At 36.1% G+C, this 20,363-nt stretch overlaps 1 protein-coding gene across 1 annotated transcript; it reads left to right on the top strand.

Annotated features, from left to right (window-relative positions):
* The first annotated feature begins 437 nt into the window (after nucleotides 1-437).
* Nucleotides 438-19,280, top strand: LOC306865209 (tomoregulin-1-like). Its single transcript, XM_079409678.1, has 10 exons — nucleotides 438-1,125; nucleotides 10,023-10,132; nucleotides 11,278-11,407; nucleotides 12,350-12,376; nucleotides 13,086-13,185; nucleotides 14,793-14,941; nucleotides 15,067-15,123; nucleotides 15,299-15,419; nucleotides 15,530-15,691; nucleotides 18,476-19,280. The coding sequence occupies exons 1-10, from the start codon at nucleotides 969-971 to the stop codon at nucleotides 18,549-18,551; spliced, it is 1,089 nt and encodes a 362-aa protein (XP_079265804.1). The 5' UTR covers nucleotides 438-968; the 3' UTR covers nucleotides 18,552-19,280.
* The last annotated feature ends 1,083 nt before the right edge of the window (nucleotides 19,281-20,363 follow it).

The raw sequence follows: 20,363 nt of genomic DNA, 5'->3' as shown, positions 1-20,363 counted from the left end.
TTTGTAGTTTAAGATAAATAATGTGTCTGTGTAAGCAATTGCTAAAAAACTTTCAAATAACACTATATATAAATATTTTTTAATTATTTGGGGCAACATTTCTAATTTTTCTTAAGTTTGGTAAACTAAAACTAAACTAAAATTAATTAAAAAAATACATATTAAAACAAACAAAAAAATGGCAAAAACGACTAAATGACTCAAACTTTAACCAAAATTAAAAAATGAAAATTAATAAATAAATAAAAAACTATAGCTTACTTAAAAACATAAAACTAACAAAAATGATAAAAACAACAAATTAATCAAATTTAAGCTAAAGTAAAAATACCTCGTTCCAAATATTAGCATATCAGTGATAATAACTGGAAAATGAATGAATGAATTATTATTAGCCTCATAAACTCACTCCACTGATTGAGCCATATACGACCGCCACATGGGAATGAACTGCATCCTAATAATGACCCAACTGTAGGCTTGCAGATTTTTAGGGGTCCTGAGTTTCCTCCGGGAATTGGGGGAGGAGGTGGTTCCGGAGTCATGTGACTGCAACCCATCCGTGCCGACCCTTTGTTGTTGGGATCTTGGGCAAGGAGAATCGCGATATTACCCCGACGCGAAAGGATAGCAAAGACACCCGAGGACGAACGATTTGTAAAGGACGTTAAACCGTCGATACGCGTCGCCTTTTCCTCACAAATAGCAAAACAGACGCGCTTGAGATGCACACAAAGACAGAACGAGAGGCATCCGCGAGCTGTTATTGAGACGCGCTCCAGCGAAGCCCCGCAGATGTGCTTGTGATCGAAATGCACGCTTGCTTTTAACCGGAGGGATGCTTATAAGGCTCCGTCGGCCTTCCTGGGACACAAACACGTTTTAAAAGGGATATTTTCCGCATCCCCCACAGCCTGCGCCTCTTTTGTTCCCCTTCACCTTTATTTAACAGGTCAAAGAGGAGATACATGGACATCATGCTAGTGGGCACCGGGCTTGTAAGGTGGACCCGACCAGAACTGTGTGTGTTCTGCCTGCTGACCGTCATCCTCAGCCCAGCTCTGGGATCCGTCCAATCATCCAACCCGCAGAACACTGACTGTGTGTCCGGCAAAGGCTGCTTAGGTATGCGTTCACTATTTAATATGTTGCATGAAAACCAAAGCATGCTCACTTTGTAATTTTGTTGCAGATATTGCACATTTGTTGAAGATGGAGATTCAAGCATGGCCTCTGGAGGCTTACGAGATGTAGGCAGTGTAGTAGGGATGCTAAAATGAACTACGGATGTGTTCCTGTCAAATAAACTGATGCATGGAGCTATTTTGAATTGCGTGCATGTAGTACCTCGCTTTTGAATGGTTTTGCATGGGCTGAAGTGAAGCATCCATCTTTTGATGCACCAGATCAGGTGAGACAATATAAAGGGAAGAAGCATGAACCCCACCCTATAACATCACTCTCATCAGATCAGGGGTGACTACAAATGCTCTCTTCAGCTAAGGAAAGTGCTTATTATAAATGAGATTCTGTTGGTTTTTATAGCTTTGTATATGGTTGTTCCTTTATGCACAAGGATAGGCAAATTATTATGTTTTAAGCCACATGCATGCGGCTTGGGAAGGCAACAGTGAGCCCTGTGTCCGTACTGTCCCGTATGGCGACCGATGGGGGGCTTTCAGGCTCGAGGCCTGTTTGAAAAGGTGTTGTGGTCTTATTTACTGTTTCGTATGTCCTTTAGAAACGTGTTTTTTGTCCTATAGATTGGATAATGGATGTTTACAAGCGTATCCAAGTAATTGTCTTAAAGATTAGTGGAATTAATGCCCTGTCCTGATAGTTGAATTGCAACATTTGATGATTTTTAGGTTGTAGGCTAATGTATAAAGCTTTAACTTGTTTCTTAGTATATTGAGATGGATATAATTGCATATTTTAGTCCTGTTGGCTCAACTAGTATGCTTGCACCTGATGACTTTTTACACACTGACCGTATATTAAAATAAGCAGCCATTTAAAACGTAACCTTTTAACAAAGCTCATCTCTGTCTTTAGGGTCATTATATATAATGTAAACTCTCCAGATGGGCGCCTTTTCCCTTCGCTGTCTTTCTTTTTGAAATCCTGACACCCTTTTTGTCACCTAGAATTAATAGAAGGAAAGCAGCTGACAATAGCGGCCATTGTGTGCCAGTGTTTTCGGATTCAAAGCTCCAGGCACCAGCGGTTTAATCAGTGGCTGTCCTGCATAAGTGCCGGGCTGGTTTTGTAAAAGGCAGGAACACAATGGAGCAAGTCTCAGGGGCATCTGAATTGCCCTCAGCAGTTGGATAGTACTGACCACAAGCAGAAAAAGCACTCTTCATTGATGCCCTTCTCCTTAGTGTCACTAATTCACTAGACGTGCTATTTTGGACCGCTTTGTTAATGGTGCTTCTTTTATTAAAGAGCCCAGTGCAGTGTATTTTGGCAAGCTGACTGTTGCGAACCTAGCAAAAAGTGCATTTAATTGTCATGTTAGTCTTTGCGTTTTATAAATACCCCGATATGATTTCTGTATTGATGAAGTTCCTGGAATTTGATCCTGGATCTCAGTTAATCAATATTTATGCTAGCATCTCTGCTTTCATTTCTTGCCAGCAAATGATAAATTAGAATGCAATTATTTCATCCTCACTTTTTAGATAAATATCAAATTGCTTACCTGATTTAGAAAAGTACTTTTGCCTCAGGAACTTGATTTTTATATTGAATCGGTGATGCAACACAGTTTCAAAGTTTGTTTAGCATACCAAAGGAACAAAATAGCCTTTTGAGTGAAAAATATTAATATTATTGTAATCTGAACAATATGCTAAATTAAATAGGAAAATGTTGAAAATGAAAAAAATACTTCTGTAAATAACAGCATTTTAATTAATAACACTTTGGGCCAAATATTATATTAGTGTACTACCAAGTGACATTACTTTGCACCAAAATACTGTTGTTTCATTGACATCATTTTTTATTTTATAGGCCAATTTATTTAGCTTTCCTAACAAAGTGTGATTACATAGTTGCATTTTATTTGCATTAATTAATTATTGTTTAATATTTTTTTTTTTTTAATGATTTTTAAATAGCATATTTTACCCCATATATTTATTTTTGGAATAAATATTAACATAAATGTCATACCATTGTAACTTTCTGACCCATAATGACATCACAATCTGACCTTAGCAAGAGGACAGAAACTTTACTTTCACTTTAAGTGTATCTAATCTATTATTCTTTAAATAAGCCATTTGAATTTTGTATAATGTCATTAGATAATGTGTTTTAAATAGCATTTACTGTTGAGTACATCCTGTGCTCTTACCAATCAGAGCTCTAATCTTTGTCTGATCTGGACAGACACTCGTGAATGGAGAACCTCTGAAGCTACATAGAATGATTTCTTTAAGTAGTCTTCAGCCCATTTCCAGACCGCTCTTGAAACACACATCGCTCACAACACAAAGCGCATGCATCTGAGAATATCAATTGACATGCAACCGCCGTTTTGTATTCAAGGATGCCGGGGTTCTAAAGCAAGGCTGGATATGAAAACCCAACTCTTATACTCATCAGTCAATTTAATGGCTTTCCATTGAACAGACAAACGGCCTCTAACGCACTCCAGTTCGAGAGAGATGCTTTATGCACATAGCTTCCCCATAGCCCATAGGTCTGAAATCAATGGCGTCCACCGTGACAGGGCGAGGGGTCGACCGGAGGGAAGCGGTATTGCAAAGCTTTGCATAATGCATGTGTGTGCATGCAGCGGGTGCTTGCGAACCCATTTAAGGCAATATGTTCACCCTGCATGTTGTCACGCTATTTTAGCCCGTCCTTGGTGGCTTTCTCTTAGACAAAGTGGATTTAAGCTGAAAATGTTTAAGCTGATAGAATTGAACTGTTTAGATGGTTTAAAGTGTGAAATGTGTCATTTCTGCACCACTGCATTCTTAAAAATAAATGTTCTTTATTGGCAATGATGGCTCCATGAAGAAGCTTTGACATCCATGGAATCTTTTCATTGCACAGGTTCTTTAGAGTGGAAAAGCTTGGTCTTTTAACAACTATTCAACTGAAAGGTTCTTTGCGAACCAAAAATGGTTATTCTATAGCATCCCTGCAAAAAACCCCTTTGGAACCTTTATTTTTAGAGACACAGAACTAATGAGAGGATTGTTTTCAATCAGGTTTCCCAGAACACTCCCCTTTCTGCCATTGGTCAGGATGAAACAGATAGCTCCGCCCTCAAATTAGCAGCATTGGTTGAGCTAGTGTTGCTATGTGGAGCTGGTCAGAATGCTTCAACAAATGTTTTAAAAATAAACTAATGGTTTACTTAGATTTGTCTTTACATATTAAGCTGGAATGATAAGTATTTTAACATTTAAAACAAACCAATAATTGCTCATTTAAGATATTTTATGTACTTAGTTTTCTAATTGGCCTACTTGTTTTTGTCATGTAACATTTTGCGTCATACCATACCAAGGTGTGTTTTGGTCCTAAAGTTCTTAGCTCTGATGTCATGCTTGTGGATTCTGTCAGTTGCACACCGGCGTATAATTAAGAGGCAATTATTTTAAGGAAGCCCTTCACAGATGGTGCCTTGAAGGAGGACCAGCCCACACTAAACCACAATTACTCCCACCCACAGACACTGCCAAGTGGACCATGCTGGTAGGCCTTTGTTTCCTTCTACATCTGTAGTTACACCATCACTTTGATGGTTAAAGTTCTGTTGCGTACTTCAGAAGAACCAGTTCCTACCTCCAGTTGATGGTTCTGGTATATAGGTTGTAAATATAGTTGTGGTAGTCTTTACCACAAGACTATAACTTGTTGGGATTGCGGTGAAACACTTTTAAGATGTTAGAAGATATATTTCTCTAAATAATTCACTGCCAAACTGAGGTTAAACCAAGTTTATCACTTTAAATTAATGTCTTGCAGATCAAAGCGGCGGCGGTTCCTGACCACTAGACTGCACAAGCGTTGTACTCCTTCACAGTAATGGCTGATAGCTTCATACCTTTGAATGTTTGATCTTACAACATTAGACTAAGAGATCCGTATCACGGCTTGTTTGATCTCAAAGACCTGACTGATCTAATTATAACAGTACAAGTCGACTGCAGTGGATTCTGGTTGGGACTCATTAACAACAGCTCTAGTCGTCCACTGTTTTTAGGATGTTTGCCACCGCAACCCTCAAACCAAAGTGCAGTGCATTGCTGGTCATGATATACATTTTGCTTCTTTGAAGTAGCTTGAAGTGTCTCTGTCCTTTAGCTTTACCCATCACCCAATTTCTGTGGCCTAAGTCTTCCTCTGCTTCTTCTTAGTACGTGTATTGTCTTTTTATGTGTGTGTCCATAATATGCCGGAGGCAAAGAGGCACTACAGAATGGAGAAAACCCGTATAATGCTCTCGTCCCTCGCAGCAGTTTACAGTTGTACAATTAAAGCACAGCCCGGAGCGCATGCTGTGAGAGATTGGGTTACTTCACTGTTCTTAAAGCACGTTTAAGCTGAACTTGAGGAGCTAGTTAAAATTGTGTATTCGTGAAAAGGGAGTAGTTGTTAAAGTGTAATTTTTTTATAAATACAGTGCCCTCCAAAAGTATTGGAACAGTATGAACAGGAACGTTTGTTTTTGTGAAAAGTGGGGACATCCCATAGGCGTAATGGTTTTTATACTGTACAAACTGTATGTGCTATTGCCCTACTCTTAAACTTAGCCCTCACAGGAAACTGTGCATTTCTACTTTCTCAAAAAAAAAAAAAAAAAATTTTTATGATTTATAAGCGTTTTGAAAAATGGGACATGGGGCAATGTCCTCATAAGTCACAAAAACACACACGTATATATATATTGTGTTAATATATATATGTATGCCATCTATAATTGCATGTAAAACTATATTTTGACCCGATTCTTTCCACATGCTGTGTTATTATGCTGTTTTCGCAGCACTGGACTCCACAAGAATCCCTGCTGAAAAGTCATGCTTGAATTTCCATACTGGTTCAGGCTGGTTCATGTTGCTGGTCAACCACGGTCATTAAAGTTGCATTTGCATAACATGGCAAAAGCAGCACAGCTCCCTTTAGACTCATATTTATGGTACTTGCATTGAACTTCTTTCAAAAACATCTTTAAATGTGTGAAATGTTATAAGCTGCTGAAGAAAGAGAAAAGTACCTAGCATATGTTGCAGTTAAACGTCCTTTAAATGGGAACGAGGGCCCAAAGTCGAGCTATAACCTCACAGCTTCCTCCTTTTTAATAAGAGACACTTTGCGGGGTCTAATGACCCATTGAGGAGATGAGTATCGACTGGTCTTGAGTGGATGAGCTGTTTTGCTACAGGCAATGGACTGATGTCCTTATCTTTCAAATGGCATTGATTTCCGTCGCTGCTCTGATTATCTTTGCGCAGTGTGAGATATGAGTCTCCCCTCTGCCCCATTTCTGCCCCACACACATTGTGCTCTGTTTGTTTGGAGATGTGCAGTTGGAAATGGGTCAGTTCAGATGAGGGACGTTTAAGGAATGTCCCATGAAGGAACTAGGAGTTGAATGAGGAATGAGTACTATATATAAATATTTACCCTATACAAACTAAAAAAATAAAAGATAAAAAATACAAACTATACGAATGCTTCACATAAATACTGTACATGTGCAAAGAGAAACATTTTGAGTCAAGCAGCTGGTTGGGGAACAGTGCAGGATGATAAGTAGTGCATGAGCATGTAAACATGCATATATTGCTGAGTCTTTGTGGGATTGTGTACACGCAGCAGTGTGTGTAAAGTGTCTAGTGCACATAGATGAGAGTGTGTTACTACAGGTGGTTAGTACAGGCACTCACCTGTGTGTAGCACACTTCCAATTGCACAAAAAAAGTTCTTACTACAGTTAGTATTTACTACTGTAATACTACCTTTTTTTGTTGTTGTTTTGAACATGGTACCAAGAATAATGAATATAAGCAATAATGAATATAAATTATATATAAAATAAAAAAATATTGTATATATCATTCATTACCATGGTATATATCAAAGTACCATGATATTACCATTTGATACCATCTCTCAGATGTCACATTGTCCTAGAACTTCTTGTGTTTATGAAGGATGTCCTATATCATATTTCTTGTTTAATGCATCTATATGTGTCTTCATGCATGCTCATATTGATGCCAAGTGTCAAAGGGTGCGAGACAAGAAGTGTTGTTTCAGTCAGGCAGGGGCCCCATAAAAGGGAACATAAGTGAGAATATTTCTTGTTTAATGCATCTATATGTGTCTTCATGCATGCTCATATTGATGCCAAGTGTCAAAGGGTGCGAGACAAGAAGTGTTGTTTCAGTCAGGCAGGGGCCCCATAAAAGGGAACATAATGGGAGAACATTCTGGTAGTTTAGTTTCTCCCCATGTGGAATAATATTTTCCAAAAATTCCCGAACACTCGATAGGCCTGTTTTTTTTCTCAGAATCTCCATTTCAATAATGCTTCCAAACACCAACCTTTACAGTTGTATTCCTGTCTATATTCTGAAGAGATTTGTTCATGTATCATTTGTCTGATTTATAGAATATTGAATTTTCTTCTAGCTGTTGACAGTAATTTTATGATAAAAAGACTTAAAACCTCTCTGTAAAAAATCTCTAATATCACCACAAAGAAACAAGACTTTTGAATCTGGCTTTATCTAGCTTTCAGACTTCTGTTCTGCAAAAAAAATAGTGCATATTTATTTAGAAAATGCCTTATTTGCATATTTACTCATAACATTTCAGAATACTTGTAATACAAAACATTTGTCTTAATGTACTGTTATTAATCACGTGCAAGTATGGTGATTTATATATATATTATTCACCTGTGGTTTCTTGCCTTAAGAACATTTTATTCCTAATTGCTTTTAAAGCTTTTATCACTGTTATTACTGTGATAATAACACAGTATACTCAGGCTGTGAAATCCAGCTCACTCTGACAGCGCTCTTATTATCAGTCGGTCTATTCCCACAGGTGCCAGACCCAACACATCATTTATCACAACAGCACTTTAACACCTCCACAGATTAACCTCTCATCTCATTTAAACAGCCTGATTAATTAACTTCTCAAGCTGCTGTTTCTCCAAACTTCTCTTGTCTGAATTCTGTGCATCGGTTTGATCTGGAACGCTTAATTTCTCCAAAACCAGTTGGCTGGGTTTCTGTGGCCGCAGCATTCGAGCAGTTTTCCGAATGCACACGCGGCTCGGCCGAGAGCCAGGAAGCGTCTGTAGTGGCTTTAAGTGTCTGCTTCTCATTAACGGGCTGTCCTACGCCTCGTCTCATCTGTCTGCATTTACACGAGGGTTACGGCTGTCCGCTGCCCTGCATTTGCATGGCCAATGATGGGTGCTTTGTTCTTAATTCATATGAAATCTTCATTCAAATCCTGAGGATAACAGTGAGAATTGTTGTCATAGGCTGCTGTGCTTGTTTTGAAGTGCTTTGCTTACATAGATCCATTTAAAAACTGAGAATTAAGAAAAATGAAAACATTTTGAATTTCATTCAAAGCAATATTACAAACACCAGTTAACCCATTCGTTGACTATAATATACAATTTACAGATTTTAGAATTCTGAATATATGAATAGATGGATGGATAGTTTTTTTTCTTTCTTTTTTTCAAGAGTTTGGGTTTAATAGAAGTCTGTTGCTCACAAAGGCTGTCTCTATTTGATTAATATACTGTAATAATTATTACAATTTAAAATAACTTTTTTATTTGGATATATTCTAAAATGTAATTTATTCCTATAATGCAATATGCTGATTTGCTGCTCACATAACTTATTATTTTATTTATTTTTTATCAATGGTGATGCTATATTGCAGGATTCCTTGATGAATAGAACATGTAAAAAACAGCATTTATTTGAAATTGAAATCTTTTATAACATTGTAAATATCTTTATCGTCATATTTAATCAATTTAATGCGTCCTTGCTGAATAAAAGTGTTCATTTCTTTTGAATGCTAGTGTATAAAACCTGCTCATAGTAACATAGTACTTTAATGTATATCATTATACTATTCATATGCAGTTGTATTTATGTGGAACTGAAAGATACTAAAAATAGTATCATGTTATCATCGCTGCTGTGATTGTCCGGGGTTTCCAAGGTATATTTGGGATTTTAAATATATATATTTTGTGGGAAAATGTTGTTCCAAACCTGCATGTCTGTCTTTTGAGGAGCACAAATGAAGGTTTTTTGTCAGTGGGGTCCAAAACATTACTGGAAGGCAAAACACTTTTCAAAATATCTTCTTTTATGTTCCACGGAAGGAAGAAAGTCATACAGGTTTGGAACAACATGAGGGAAAATAAATAATGACAGGCGCTTCATTCTTGGGTGAACAATTTCTTGAACCCGGTCTCAAAGGTTTGTCAGTCCCAGCTGTGTGTCAGATGGAGGATCTGGCCTTGCTTAATTTCTGTTAATAGGCTTCATATTCACAGCTAGTGGTCTGAAATGAGTGGATGAAGCTGATTCTGGACTAAACTTTTAACTTCCTGGTTCCAGATATAGAAGGTATATGGGGTGAACATTCATATGGACCCTCATTAACACAACATAACCACATTTAGACTCATTAAACACAGACATTTGTTGGCCACCTGAACTTGTAGTATTTTGAGGGGGCACCAGTCGCAGTTCAGTCCTGAAGAGGCGAGATAAAACGTATGTTTAACATGCATTTCTGCAAGAAAAAAGTATGAATTGTGCATTAACTCAGAAGTACAATAAAGTTTTTATTACCTTTATTTTTTTTATTCTGTGGCGTGACAGGGCTTCCATAGATTTTTGCTTCGCAAGAAATATTAAACAAGCATACAAGTAAAAATTGTTTCATAGCTTGCAATATTTGGTGTTTAATCAGTCTCTGTTTTGTCTTATTGTCAGATCTGTCAGAGAAGAAGAGCGACCTGCGAGTGTGTGATGCCACCACGTGCCGTTACAATGGCATCTGCCAGAACAACGGCGGTGACATCAAATGCGTATGCCAGTTTCAGGTACACGTTTTACATCTTTCTTTGTAATGCTGTTCTGTTTTTATGAAACCAATGCTTCAGAAAATTTGCTAAAACTGCTCACCCTCAGGCCATCCGAGATGTAGATTTGTCAAGTTTGTTTCTTCATCAGAACAGATTTGGAGAAATTTAGCATTATATCACTTGCTCACCAATGGATCCTCTGCAGTGAATGGGTGCCGTCAGAATGAGAGTCCAAACAGCTGATAAAAACATCACAATAATCCACATGACTCCAGACCATCAGTTTTGTGAAGTGATAATCTGTGTGTTTGTAAGAAACAAATCCATCATTTAGATTGCTTCTGGCTGAAATACGAGTCCTCTATCCAAAATATTATTTTTTTCCAGTGAAAAAGTCTCATCTGAATCAGGAGAGAAATATGCACAGATTATCCCAAGATTACAAGCAAAAGCAGTCCAAAACAAATTTTGGATTTTGATGTGAGAGGAAAACTGAGGATAGATTTATTTATTTTTTAAACAGAAGAAGTGTTATTATTGATTATGGACTTGTATTTTGGCCAGAAGTGACTTTTTACAGTTAAAAGCATATTAATGATGGATTTGTTTTTTACAAACACTCAGCTTTTCACGTCACAAGACATTAATTGACGGACTGGAGTCGTGTGGATTACTTGTGATGTCTTTATCAGCTGTTTGGACTCTCATTCTGACGGCACCCATTCACTACAGAGGATCCATTGGTGAGCAAGTCATGTAATGCTACATTTTCCAAATCTGATGAAGAAACGAATTCATCTAGATCTTGGATGGCCTCAGGTTGAGTCCATTCTTTGCAAATTTTCATTTTTAGGTGAACTATTCTTTTAATTCACAGCCTATCACGGACTTATTGCTGGTTTGATGGCTTCTGCCCACCCTTGATCCTCTGAGACAAATCGTTGAATTTTCTGTGATTGACCTTCAGGAAATCACATAATTATAACGCTGAATCGATGCTTTAGCATTTACCAGCATTAATTTTCCTCCTCATTGATCAGTGAGCCATTTCAAACATATTAAAATTGAAAAATCATAAATGGCTGAACTCAATACTGCATTCAAAAGCACCAATTTCCTCGCTGTGTCTGAGAATCCTCTCACATGTATTGTGTTTGCCGCAGTGCACTAAGAACTACATCCCTGTGTGCGGTACAAACGGAGACACCTATCAGAACGAGTGCTATCTGAAACAAGCAGCCTGTACCCAGCAGAGACCCATCTTTCTGGCCTCTGAGGGCCCCTGCTATCCTGGTGAGTCCAGACCGTCTCCTCCACTTCCTGAAATGAAAACCTGACATCTTCTGCCTTGGTTCATATTACACTGACTGTGCATTTTTTAATAGAACAAGTATTTTTAAACATTTTTTAAGATGCTGCAACAATCAGCATTGGTCTGAGATAGGGATTTTTTTGGGGTGGCTGGTGTTAAGTTAAAAAATAAAATATTAATAGTTAAAAGTCAATTTTATCTATCTCTTTTTTTTTTCTACAATGTCCTCATTTGTATAGTTTGTATGTACAGTACATATATTTAAACTGTATTTTTACGTCTACTGTTTAATGTTAACTGTATGCACCAAGGGTCTGAGAGTTACGCAATTTCAATTTTCTGTATGTATGTGCTGTACATATGGCAGAAATGACAATAAAGCAGACTTTGACTTATATATATTTCTGTCATTTTCAGTGACATTTCCCATAATTTTGGACCCAGATTGCATTTTATACATTAATTAAATAAAATACATTTTTATGTATTTATTTTTTATATGCATGATGCACATTATCGAGATGTTTATTCAAATAAAAGTGATGAGTCTCTAATGGGCAACTGGTGACAAAAATAGCCGTCAAGAGACATAAAGATGAACTACTTTTGCAAATTAGAGTGATTTTTCTGAGGTCCAGAAATGCTATTTTAACATCCTGTGTATATGCAGAGGCTTTATATTACAGACTCTAATGAGCAGTGTGATCTGATACACGACAACCTTTATTTTTAGCTCTAATTAATCTCATGATTACTTTTCATCCACAAATTACATGCCATGGCTCATAATAATTTGATATGCATGTTAATAATACATACTACTAGGACTATGCACTACTGCTACCGCTGTATGCACTCTAGATATATATTGATATATTTATAAATGGAAAGTTATAATTAGTCCTATTTGTTTCTTGTTCCAGATAGCAGCTCGGGATCTGGAGATGGAGGTTTGTTTTCTTTTCCTAATATTATTTTCTGACCATAAAGCAGCAACGGTAATATCAAGGAAATTGAAATGTGGTAATTTCTGGGATTTTGACCTACAGACTTCAAATTATCCCAGAAACGGGTCACCTCCCATCACTCCGGAGCGCTGTAGATCAGCCAAAACATGCCGTCTGAGGTTATTTTTAGCCCCATCATGCTGAAGTGACCGATTCTGTGATAAAAGAGTGAATAAATAATATATAAAAAAATATATATACATAAAATAATAAAGATTGATACGGAAATAATGAAGATATTTATAATAATAGTAAAAGTAATATAAAATTTTAATTTAAAATGTATATTAAAATATATAATAAATGTACAAATAGTGTTAAAATAGAATTTTCTTAAAAAACTTTAAAAAATGTAAAAGTTTTGTTTTTCTGTGTAGTTAGTAATTTTGTATAACAATTTATAATCAAATCATACCAAGTTTTTATTACCTTAAAGTTTCTATAATTTTAAATTTCAGGGTTTTTTTAAGTGTCTTTAATTAAAAAATCTGCCCAATTTGATGATTTATAATCAAATGGACAACTGTGAAGGACAAACAGGAGGAAAACAGTAAAAGTATATCATGTAAATAAGGCAGTGTTCCTCAATGCTAATGAAAATGCTTTAATAAAATGTTTTTTTTTAATAACTTGTGTTATCACTGTCTTACAGAATATGAAGGATCAGGCACAGATTCAGGCAAGAAAATCACAAAATGCAGCAACTGCAAGTACGGCGCCGAATGCGATGAAGACGCAGAGGATGAAGACTCGTATGTGCTGCATTCATTCCTTTATGATTTCTGCATATGTTGTCTGGCCAAATTTACGAGAGTAACCAGGAGTCAAGTCTTTTGTTTTATCATGCCCATTTTTTGAAATCATTAATGTATAAAGTTTTATTTTTTTATTTTTTTACTACCATTGTGAATAATGCTGGAAAGAAATCTGTTTTATCAAAGCCCAGAAAATAACATTACTCCCGTGAGACGGGGAAGCGTAGCAAAACTTTAAAAGTTTTTCTGCCTGGTTCATGTTACTTTTGCATTTTCTTGCCAAGCGCTAATGAACAGTATGGACTAACTCCAGGAAGCACTGTAGCTTCCAAGGACATGAGATTCAGGAGCCCAGGGAAAAAGAATCCGACATCAGCTCTCAGACACTCACAGCTAATTAGTTACATTACCTCAGCCAGCAGGGGGAGACAATTACTCAGGCAGCTCTAACAGGGGTCTCCATTGATTTAGTATTGATGTATGGTGAGATTTACAGCTGATCTTATTAGTGACAACAATTTACAAGGCGTTAAAATTTATAGTTGCTTTGGTATAATTGATATGCCATTATGGTTTATCGTTTTTGTTAATATTTTGAGTTCGATGTTATTTATTTTATTTTTTTAAGTTTGTTTTTTATTTATATTTAGTTTTTTATAAACATCTCTATATAGTTTTTAAGTTTTAGTTTGTTTATTTTTGTTCTTAATCTAAATGAAAATGTTGCCTTGACCATTACCTAAAATATATATTTTTAAATATTTTAATTCAGTTTTTTTTCTTTAACGTTATTCATTTTTCTTATCATTTAAGTTTTATTTAATTATACTAACCCTGATTTATGGAAGTCATTTCTGCCATTGGATAAACTAAATGAAAAAGATAGAAATGTGATATAAACAGAATTTGCAAGATGTAAATTTGCAATTCGTCTAAATTGCAATATATAAACTCAAATTCCGGACCAATTTTCCACAATTAGCATCTCGCTATTCTGACTTTTTTCTCTAAATATCACTATTCAGAAAACTAAAAAAGTGAATTGTGAGATTTAAACTCAAAAGAACAAAAGCCATAATTATGAGATAGGCCTAATTATATTATATTTCAAACGATTAAGTTTTTTTTTACATAATATATGTATGTGTGCTGTACATATTTATTATGTATATATAAATACACACACATGCATGTATATATTTCAGAAAAATATGTTTATTTATTTATAATATAAATTATATGAGTAAAAATATATTCATGTAAATATTTTCAAAATATATACTGTATGTGTGTGTGTTTATATATGCATAATAAATATACACAGAACACACACATATATTATTGCAAACAAAACTTTTATTTTGGATGCAATTAATCGCTATTAATTGTATGACACCACTAATTATGCAATTATTTATTTATTTATTATTACACTGTGGCTGAAACAAGCTTACTTTCTGGTATATTCAGGGCTTTATCGAAAACATTTGTTACTGTTAAAGAGCCTGGTGTACCAGCAAACTGTTTGACCTTTGAATAATTCATAGCACAATTGAGACTCGCAGCATTTAAATTGATCTATTCTTCTTTTTTTAATGTTGCAGCTGTTCGTGTAAAATCGACTGCAGTGGGCACAATGAGAATCCAGTTTGTGGCACAGACGGAAACTCCTACCATAACCCCTGCCTGGTGCGAGAGGCGTCCTGCATGAAGCAGGAACAGATTGATGTGAAACATTTAGGGAGATGCCCAGGTCAGATCCTGTCACAGTCACAGCACTGCAAATAATGCATCAAGCCAAATAGTCCGTCTTTTATGTGAGATTTTGAATGATAGATGTCTACCAAAGCCAATCCGTGTTTGTTTTTTAACACTTAGATAAAGACAAAACTAAGAAAACTGAAGCTGGACTTCCCTACAAGCCAGAATTGATTGGTAAGTACATTCCTAATCATCTTCATCTTTTAATCACTTCCGTAATGTGAAATATTTCAGGGTGAAAACATCTAATGAGAAAAATCAATGTTTTTAAGTTTTAAAGCAAAGCTATCTAGGAGCTTAATCTGCTACTTTCAGCATTGGAGTTTAAAATCAATTGTTGTATTTTCAGACCCAGCAAAAGCCGGTGAAGGAAAAGGATACGGCTGGATGCCCGTTCCCTGCACGGGCGACTACGCCAACTTCTGTGTTCATGGCCAGTGTGAATTTAATTACGGCGTTGCCTCCTGCCGGTGAGCGTCTGGTATTTGGTTGCACGGATCTGTGTGCATCCTTCAGGTGTTCATTAAAAAAGGACACTTGTTGGGAAATGAGTTTCAGATGGTTTCTTGTTTTTCCACAGGTGTGACTCAGGTTACACGGGAACACAGTGTGATGAAATTGCTGACTTTAACATCCTGTATGTGGTACCCAGTGGTCAGAAACTTCATTATGTGATCATAGCTGCTATCATTGGAGTCGTACAGATCGCCATTATTGTGGCAGTTGTCATGTGTATTACCAGGTAAGAGCTAGAGGAAAAAAATCAATAATATTTCAATCAATAATAATAATAATATATATATATATATATATATATTATAATTTAAGTGTGTATGTATGTGTATATATATATATATATATATATATTAGGGCTGTCAACATTAACGTGTTAACGCATGCGATTTAATCTAAAAATTTTAACTCGTTAATATTTTTTTAACGCAAATTAATCATTTGATAAGGTTTGACCCCAACTTCTTGCCGTCATCGCAGCGCGGAAAGGTATCTATCATTGTGTAATAAGGGTACAGCGAATCAGTGTTGCCAAGGTCGTGATTTTCCGGCACAATTGGGCTATTTTGAAAATCCAGTCATGGTAAAAATTACAGAGCTGTGGGTTGAGTTTGTTTGGGCTAGATTTTATAATGTACCGCGGTCGCCCAACGTGTATATAGACAAATAAAAATTAAAATAGATCCTTTTATATGGAAGCAGAATAATGACAATAGTTTTTGAAACATAAAGCATGCTGAATTCCACAAATTCCACGAATTTCGGTCATTTTATTTCACTTTCCAAATTCGCTGTCACACATTCAGTGGTTAAAACTCGGCAGAAAATTCAGTGGTGCACATCCGGGACCCGCAGGAATAGCAGTAGAGCACCGATGCATGATCTCCAGCTGATGTCAGCCGCTCACCAGCAGGTGGACATATGTGGATCAAGTCATTCATTTACAAAAACTGATTTGCAGAAATGGAGCAAGCGCTAAGTAGACGTTTTGATTATCGGGGCCAGTATAAACATGTGGAAAAGCTGATTGTGTGTATGTTTAATTCAACATCTTCGCTGTTTCCCGTAGCCTACATGTAAGCAGCTTTCTCTACCACAAAGGAGATTATAATGCTCTTTTACCCAACGCTGAAGTACAGAACTAACATTGCATCTGAGGAAGACCTATATTGCTTTCGCTTGCTTAGATTCTGTAATTTTGTGACAGACACTGATGCAGTAATACTGGGGTTCCCCTCATACGTCACACTCCAGGATTCCCCAACGATGCTGTAATGCGCCTCAGTGATATAACTAATACAGAGATATAAGACCTCAGATCTCAGAACACACTTTACTGATGATTATGTGAGATATATCGACAGTACATCAGAACATGTATTTTAGATTTTTATTGAAATATATTATATGACAACAATCACATAGTAGGTGAGTGCAGTTGAGCGCAGTTGTCACCGGTGGAGAGCAACTGCTCAACTGCACAATCTGACATGTAGTAGGGTATCACACTTATGAGCAGCACAGCACATGAGTGAAAATATCGCGATATCCGCCTTTGGTCTCCTAGGTATCTACTTCGAGAGGTCAGAACTGTCCATCTTGACTGCGCTTATTTCACTCCTCCCCTCACTGTAGCCACCTACACTCGCCTACACTTCAGACGAGGCGCATCTCAAACAAGCCTAGTAGCTGTCATTGCGTTAGTGCACTACTGAGCCGTGTAATGTGATTTCTTTAACCGATTTCTGAGGGAAACAGCGTGAAACCTTGCACATTCGAAAACCTGGAGATCATGCATCGGTGCTCTACTGCTATTCCTGCAGGTCCTGGATGTGCACCGCTGAATTTTCTGCCGAATTTTAACCACTGAATTTGTGACAGCGAATTTTGAAAGTGAAATAAAATGACCGAAATTCGCCTGTCGAATATTATACATTGTATTTTTAAACAGACTGAATATTTTGGAAGTGAATTCTGGTGAATATGAATTATTGAATTTTTTATTATGAAAATGTGTGTGAAATATTTTGAATTGAAATATTCACAGCTTAAATAATCAACTATGTTAAACTTCAGAGCCTAAAAAATGCAAGCCCTGGAAATACAAGGCATTAAAAAAACTATTGTCATTATTCTGCTTCCATACTTTTACTAATGTATATTATACTTGGAATTTATACCCGGCAACTTAAGAACGGAGAGGCGGTTGTAACATCAAACAACGTGAGTTTCAGCCAGAGCATACATGTTAAGGCTTTTACACAACAGAAATAAACATGTTAGCAGCCACTATAGATTATATACAAGATAATAAACACACGATTATGATAGGATATGGTTTGTATGTTACTTTCTTGAGATTTGGATATTTTCATAACAATAATGAATGTGTACATCTGAAATGCTAATTTGTACAGCAATTAAAAAAGGTTATAAATAGCATATTTTAACAACAGTAAACGTCCAAGTTAATGGTGGTTTAAAGTGAGTTTTGAGTAAAAGTGTACTGTTAATCTCATAAATTGTCTTATGTAGCATGATGCTAATGTTAGCTCTAATGCGCCTGCAGAACAGGTCCAATTCTTCTTCATAATGCATTTTATCCTATACTTCACGTAAGGTCACAAGAAAATGTTTTGTTGTATTTATTTAGAAATGCTTTTGATAATAGTTGGGTAAATGTGTACTGGGATTGAAGCGATGTGGCTTGGTAAAGGTTTTATTGACAGTATAAAGGCTGATAACGGCTGAATTAAAACAAAAGAAGAATAAGGATTATGTCTCATAGCTACCTGGCGGAGATGTGAGGTTCTGTTTCCTTAAAGTAGTTTGTCATGCATTTCTTTATTTCAACACATTTACAGGTAAAGCCTAGTATTTTAAATTTGCGATTAATTGTGATTAATCACAGACTGTGATTAACGTGATAAAAATTTTTAATCGATTGACAGCACATATATATATATAGTATATAATATATTTATTTATTTAATTAAATGTATTTATTTTCCAGGAAATGTCCTAAGAACAATCGTGGAAGACGGCAAAAGCAGAACTTTTCATCAAACACCTCTTCAAGGATGATGTAGCTTGTTTTTATTTGATTTTTTTTATACTTTTTGTACCGAGTGGATTACAGTTTTAATGTGCTTTTTTTGTTTTGTGTTTTCTTGACTCTGGACAATAAGGTTATTATCAATTTAAATTTTATTTTATTATTTTATTGGATGGTGCCTTATTGTTTTCTTGTTTTCAGGACATTTTAGGTACTTGATGTCAGTGGCAAACACTGTCAAATGAATGATAAAAGCCAGCTCTTTTTGTCGAGTTTTTTTATTTGTATTTTTCCTTTAGATTGTGGTACCAGGTTTTTTCACGTATTGTTAAATGTAACTCTCGGCACACAAACTGTAATACAAGAACGGATGTCCTCAATTTCCATGGAATGTGCTTCTTTACTGAAAATATTAACTCTGGACTGTCTTTAACGGCCCCCTTTGATTTGATTTTTATTTCCTCAAATCAAATATAGCTGAACACCAAATTGAATTGGACATGAACAAGTTTGCCGACGAAGTGATGCCGTTTACAGTTTCTTTTGAAGGGAATTCCAGAGAATGAAATGCAACGTGTTTGACTAGCTAATCTTATCAATGTTGAAATGTTTGTAGTTTTTATGTTCTAATGTTATCGGTGTTGTTAATGTTGAAACAAACATTATTGACATTAATTTAATTCTATGAACTGCATATCGCATGACCTGTGAAACTGTGTCCAGTGCTGTAGATTTAATAAAATTTAATTCTCAGTCTTACAGATATTTTTGTTGCCTGTACACTTAGTTGTAAAGTTAGTTGTTAAACCTTGAGTAATTCAGATGTGGCTTGACCTAAGTAATACAATCTCTGAGTAATCTAATTTTAAGAATCCAGTTCAAGTGCTTTGTAATTTGACATGTTTAAATCATTAGCATCATACTCCAAGACATCAGGTTTGAACCAGTTTGGACGCAGTTACAATTTTACAAAAACATTTACTCACCTTCATGTGGTTCCAATCCTGTTTGACATTTCATCTGTGGAAAACAAAGAAGATATTTTTAAAAATGTCAACTTTAAAGACAAAATATGTTCTTGTGTTCCACAGAAGAAAGCAAGCCATAAAGGTCTGGAATGACTTGAGGGTGAGTGAATGAATTTTGGATGAACTATCCCTTTAAGAGTGACATCTTAGGCTTTCAAATTCTAAAATGACAGATTGCATTGAGAAGCAGCTATTTGCAGAAAAAGGATCTGACCACAAAAGTATAACTGTTTGCTCACGTGAGATTTTGTGTGTAGGAAAGTGGTGTCGAGTATCAGCTGAATGAAGAGTTCTGGAGAATTAAGTAAGCCTCGCTCGGCTATGACATGAGTGATGAGTAATTATAGACGGCTCAGGGTTTAAGAATAGACTGCAGCTGGTGGCATCATTTCACTGGTTTGGACAGTCCATCTTAAGGTGGATCATCTTCCCCAGGTCGCAACGTAGATGTCAAAATCATGCTTGAGGTCGATCTTACAGCATTGTGGACATGGTTGTAAGCAAATTGCTTCCTCAGTTGTTAAATTTCCCAAACTTGGTAATGGTAAAGCTGAAACCTTTTGTCTAAAGTTGGACAATCTGGTGACTATCAGTGATGGAACATCTTGGTATTGTTTGTGCTATCCTTTTTAACCAAATATGACTATGCCAGTAGCTTTTCTTTGAGGAAACAGCTCTTTGTAAAATAAATAGTGCGGATGAGAACGAAGGGGGTTTCCATTATCTCAGCTGCACACACATCTTCTAAAAATGACAAGGTTTCACCTTACTGTGGATATTTATAACACTGAATTCATGGTGAGTTGGTTTGGTGCCCC

Source organism: Barbus barbus (assembly GCF_936440315.1).
Source record: "Barbus barbus genome assembly, chromosome: 46".
In the NCBI taxonomy this organism is placed as follows: domain Eukaryota; kingdom Metazoa; phylum Chordata; class Actinopteri; order Cypriniformes; family Cyprinidae; genus Barbus; species Barbus barbus.
This window is presented reverse-complemented; position numbering and strand designations above follow the sequence as displayed.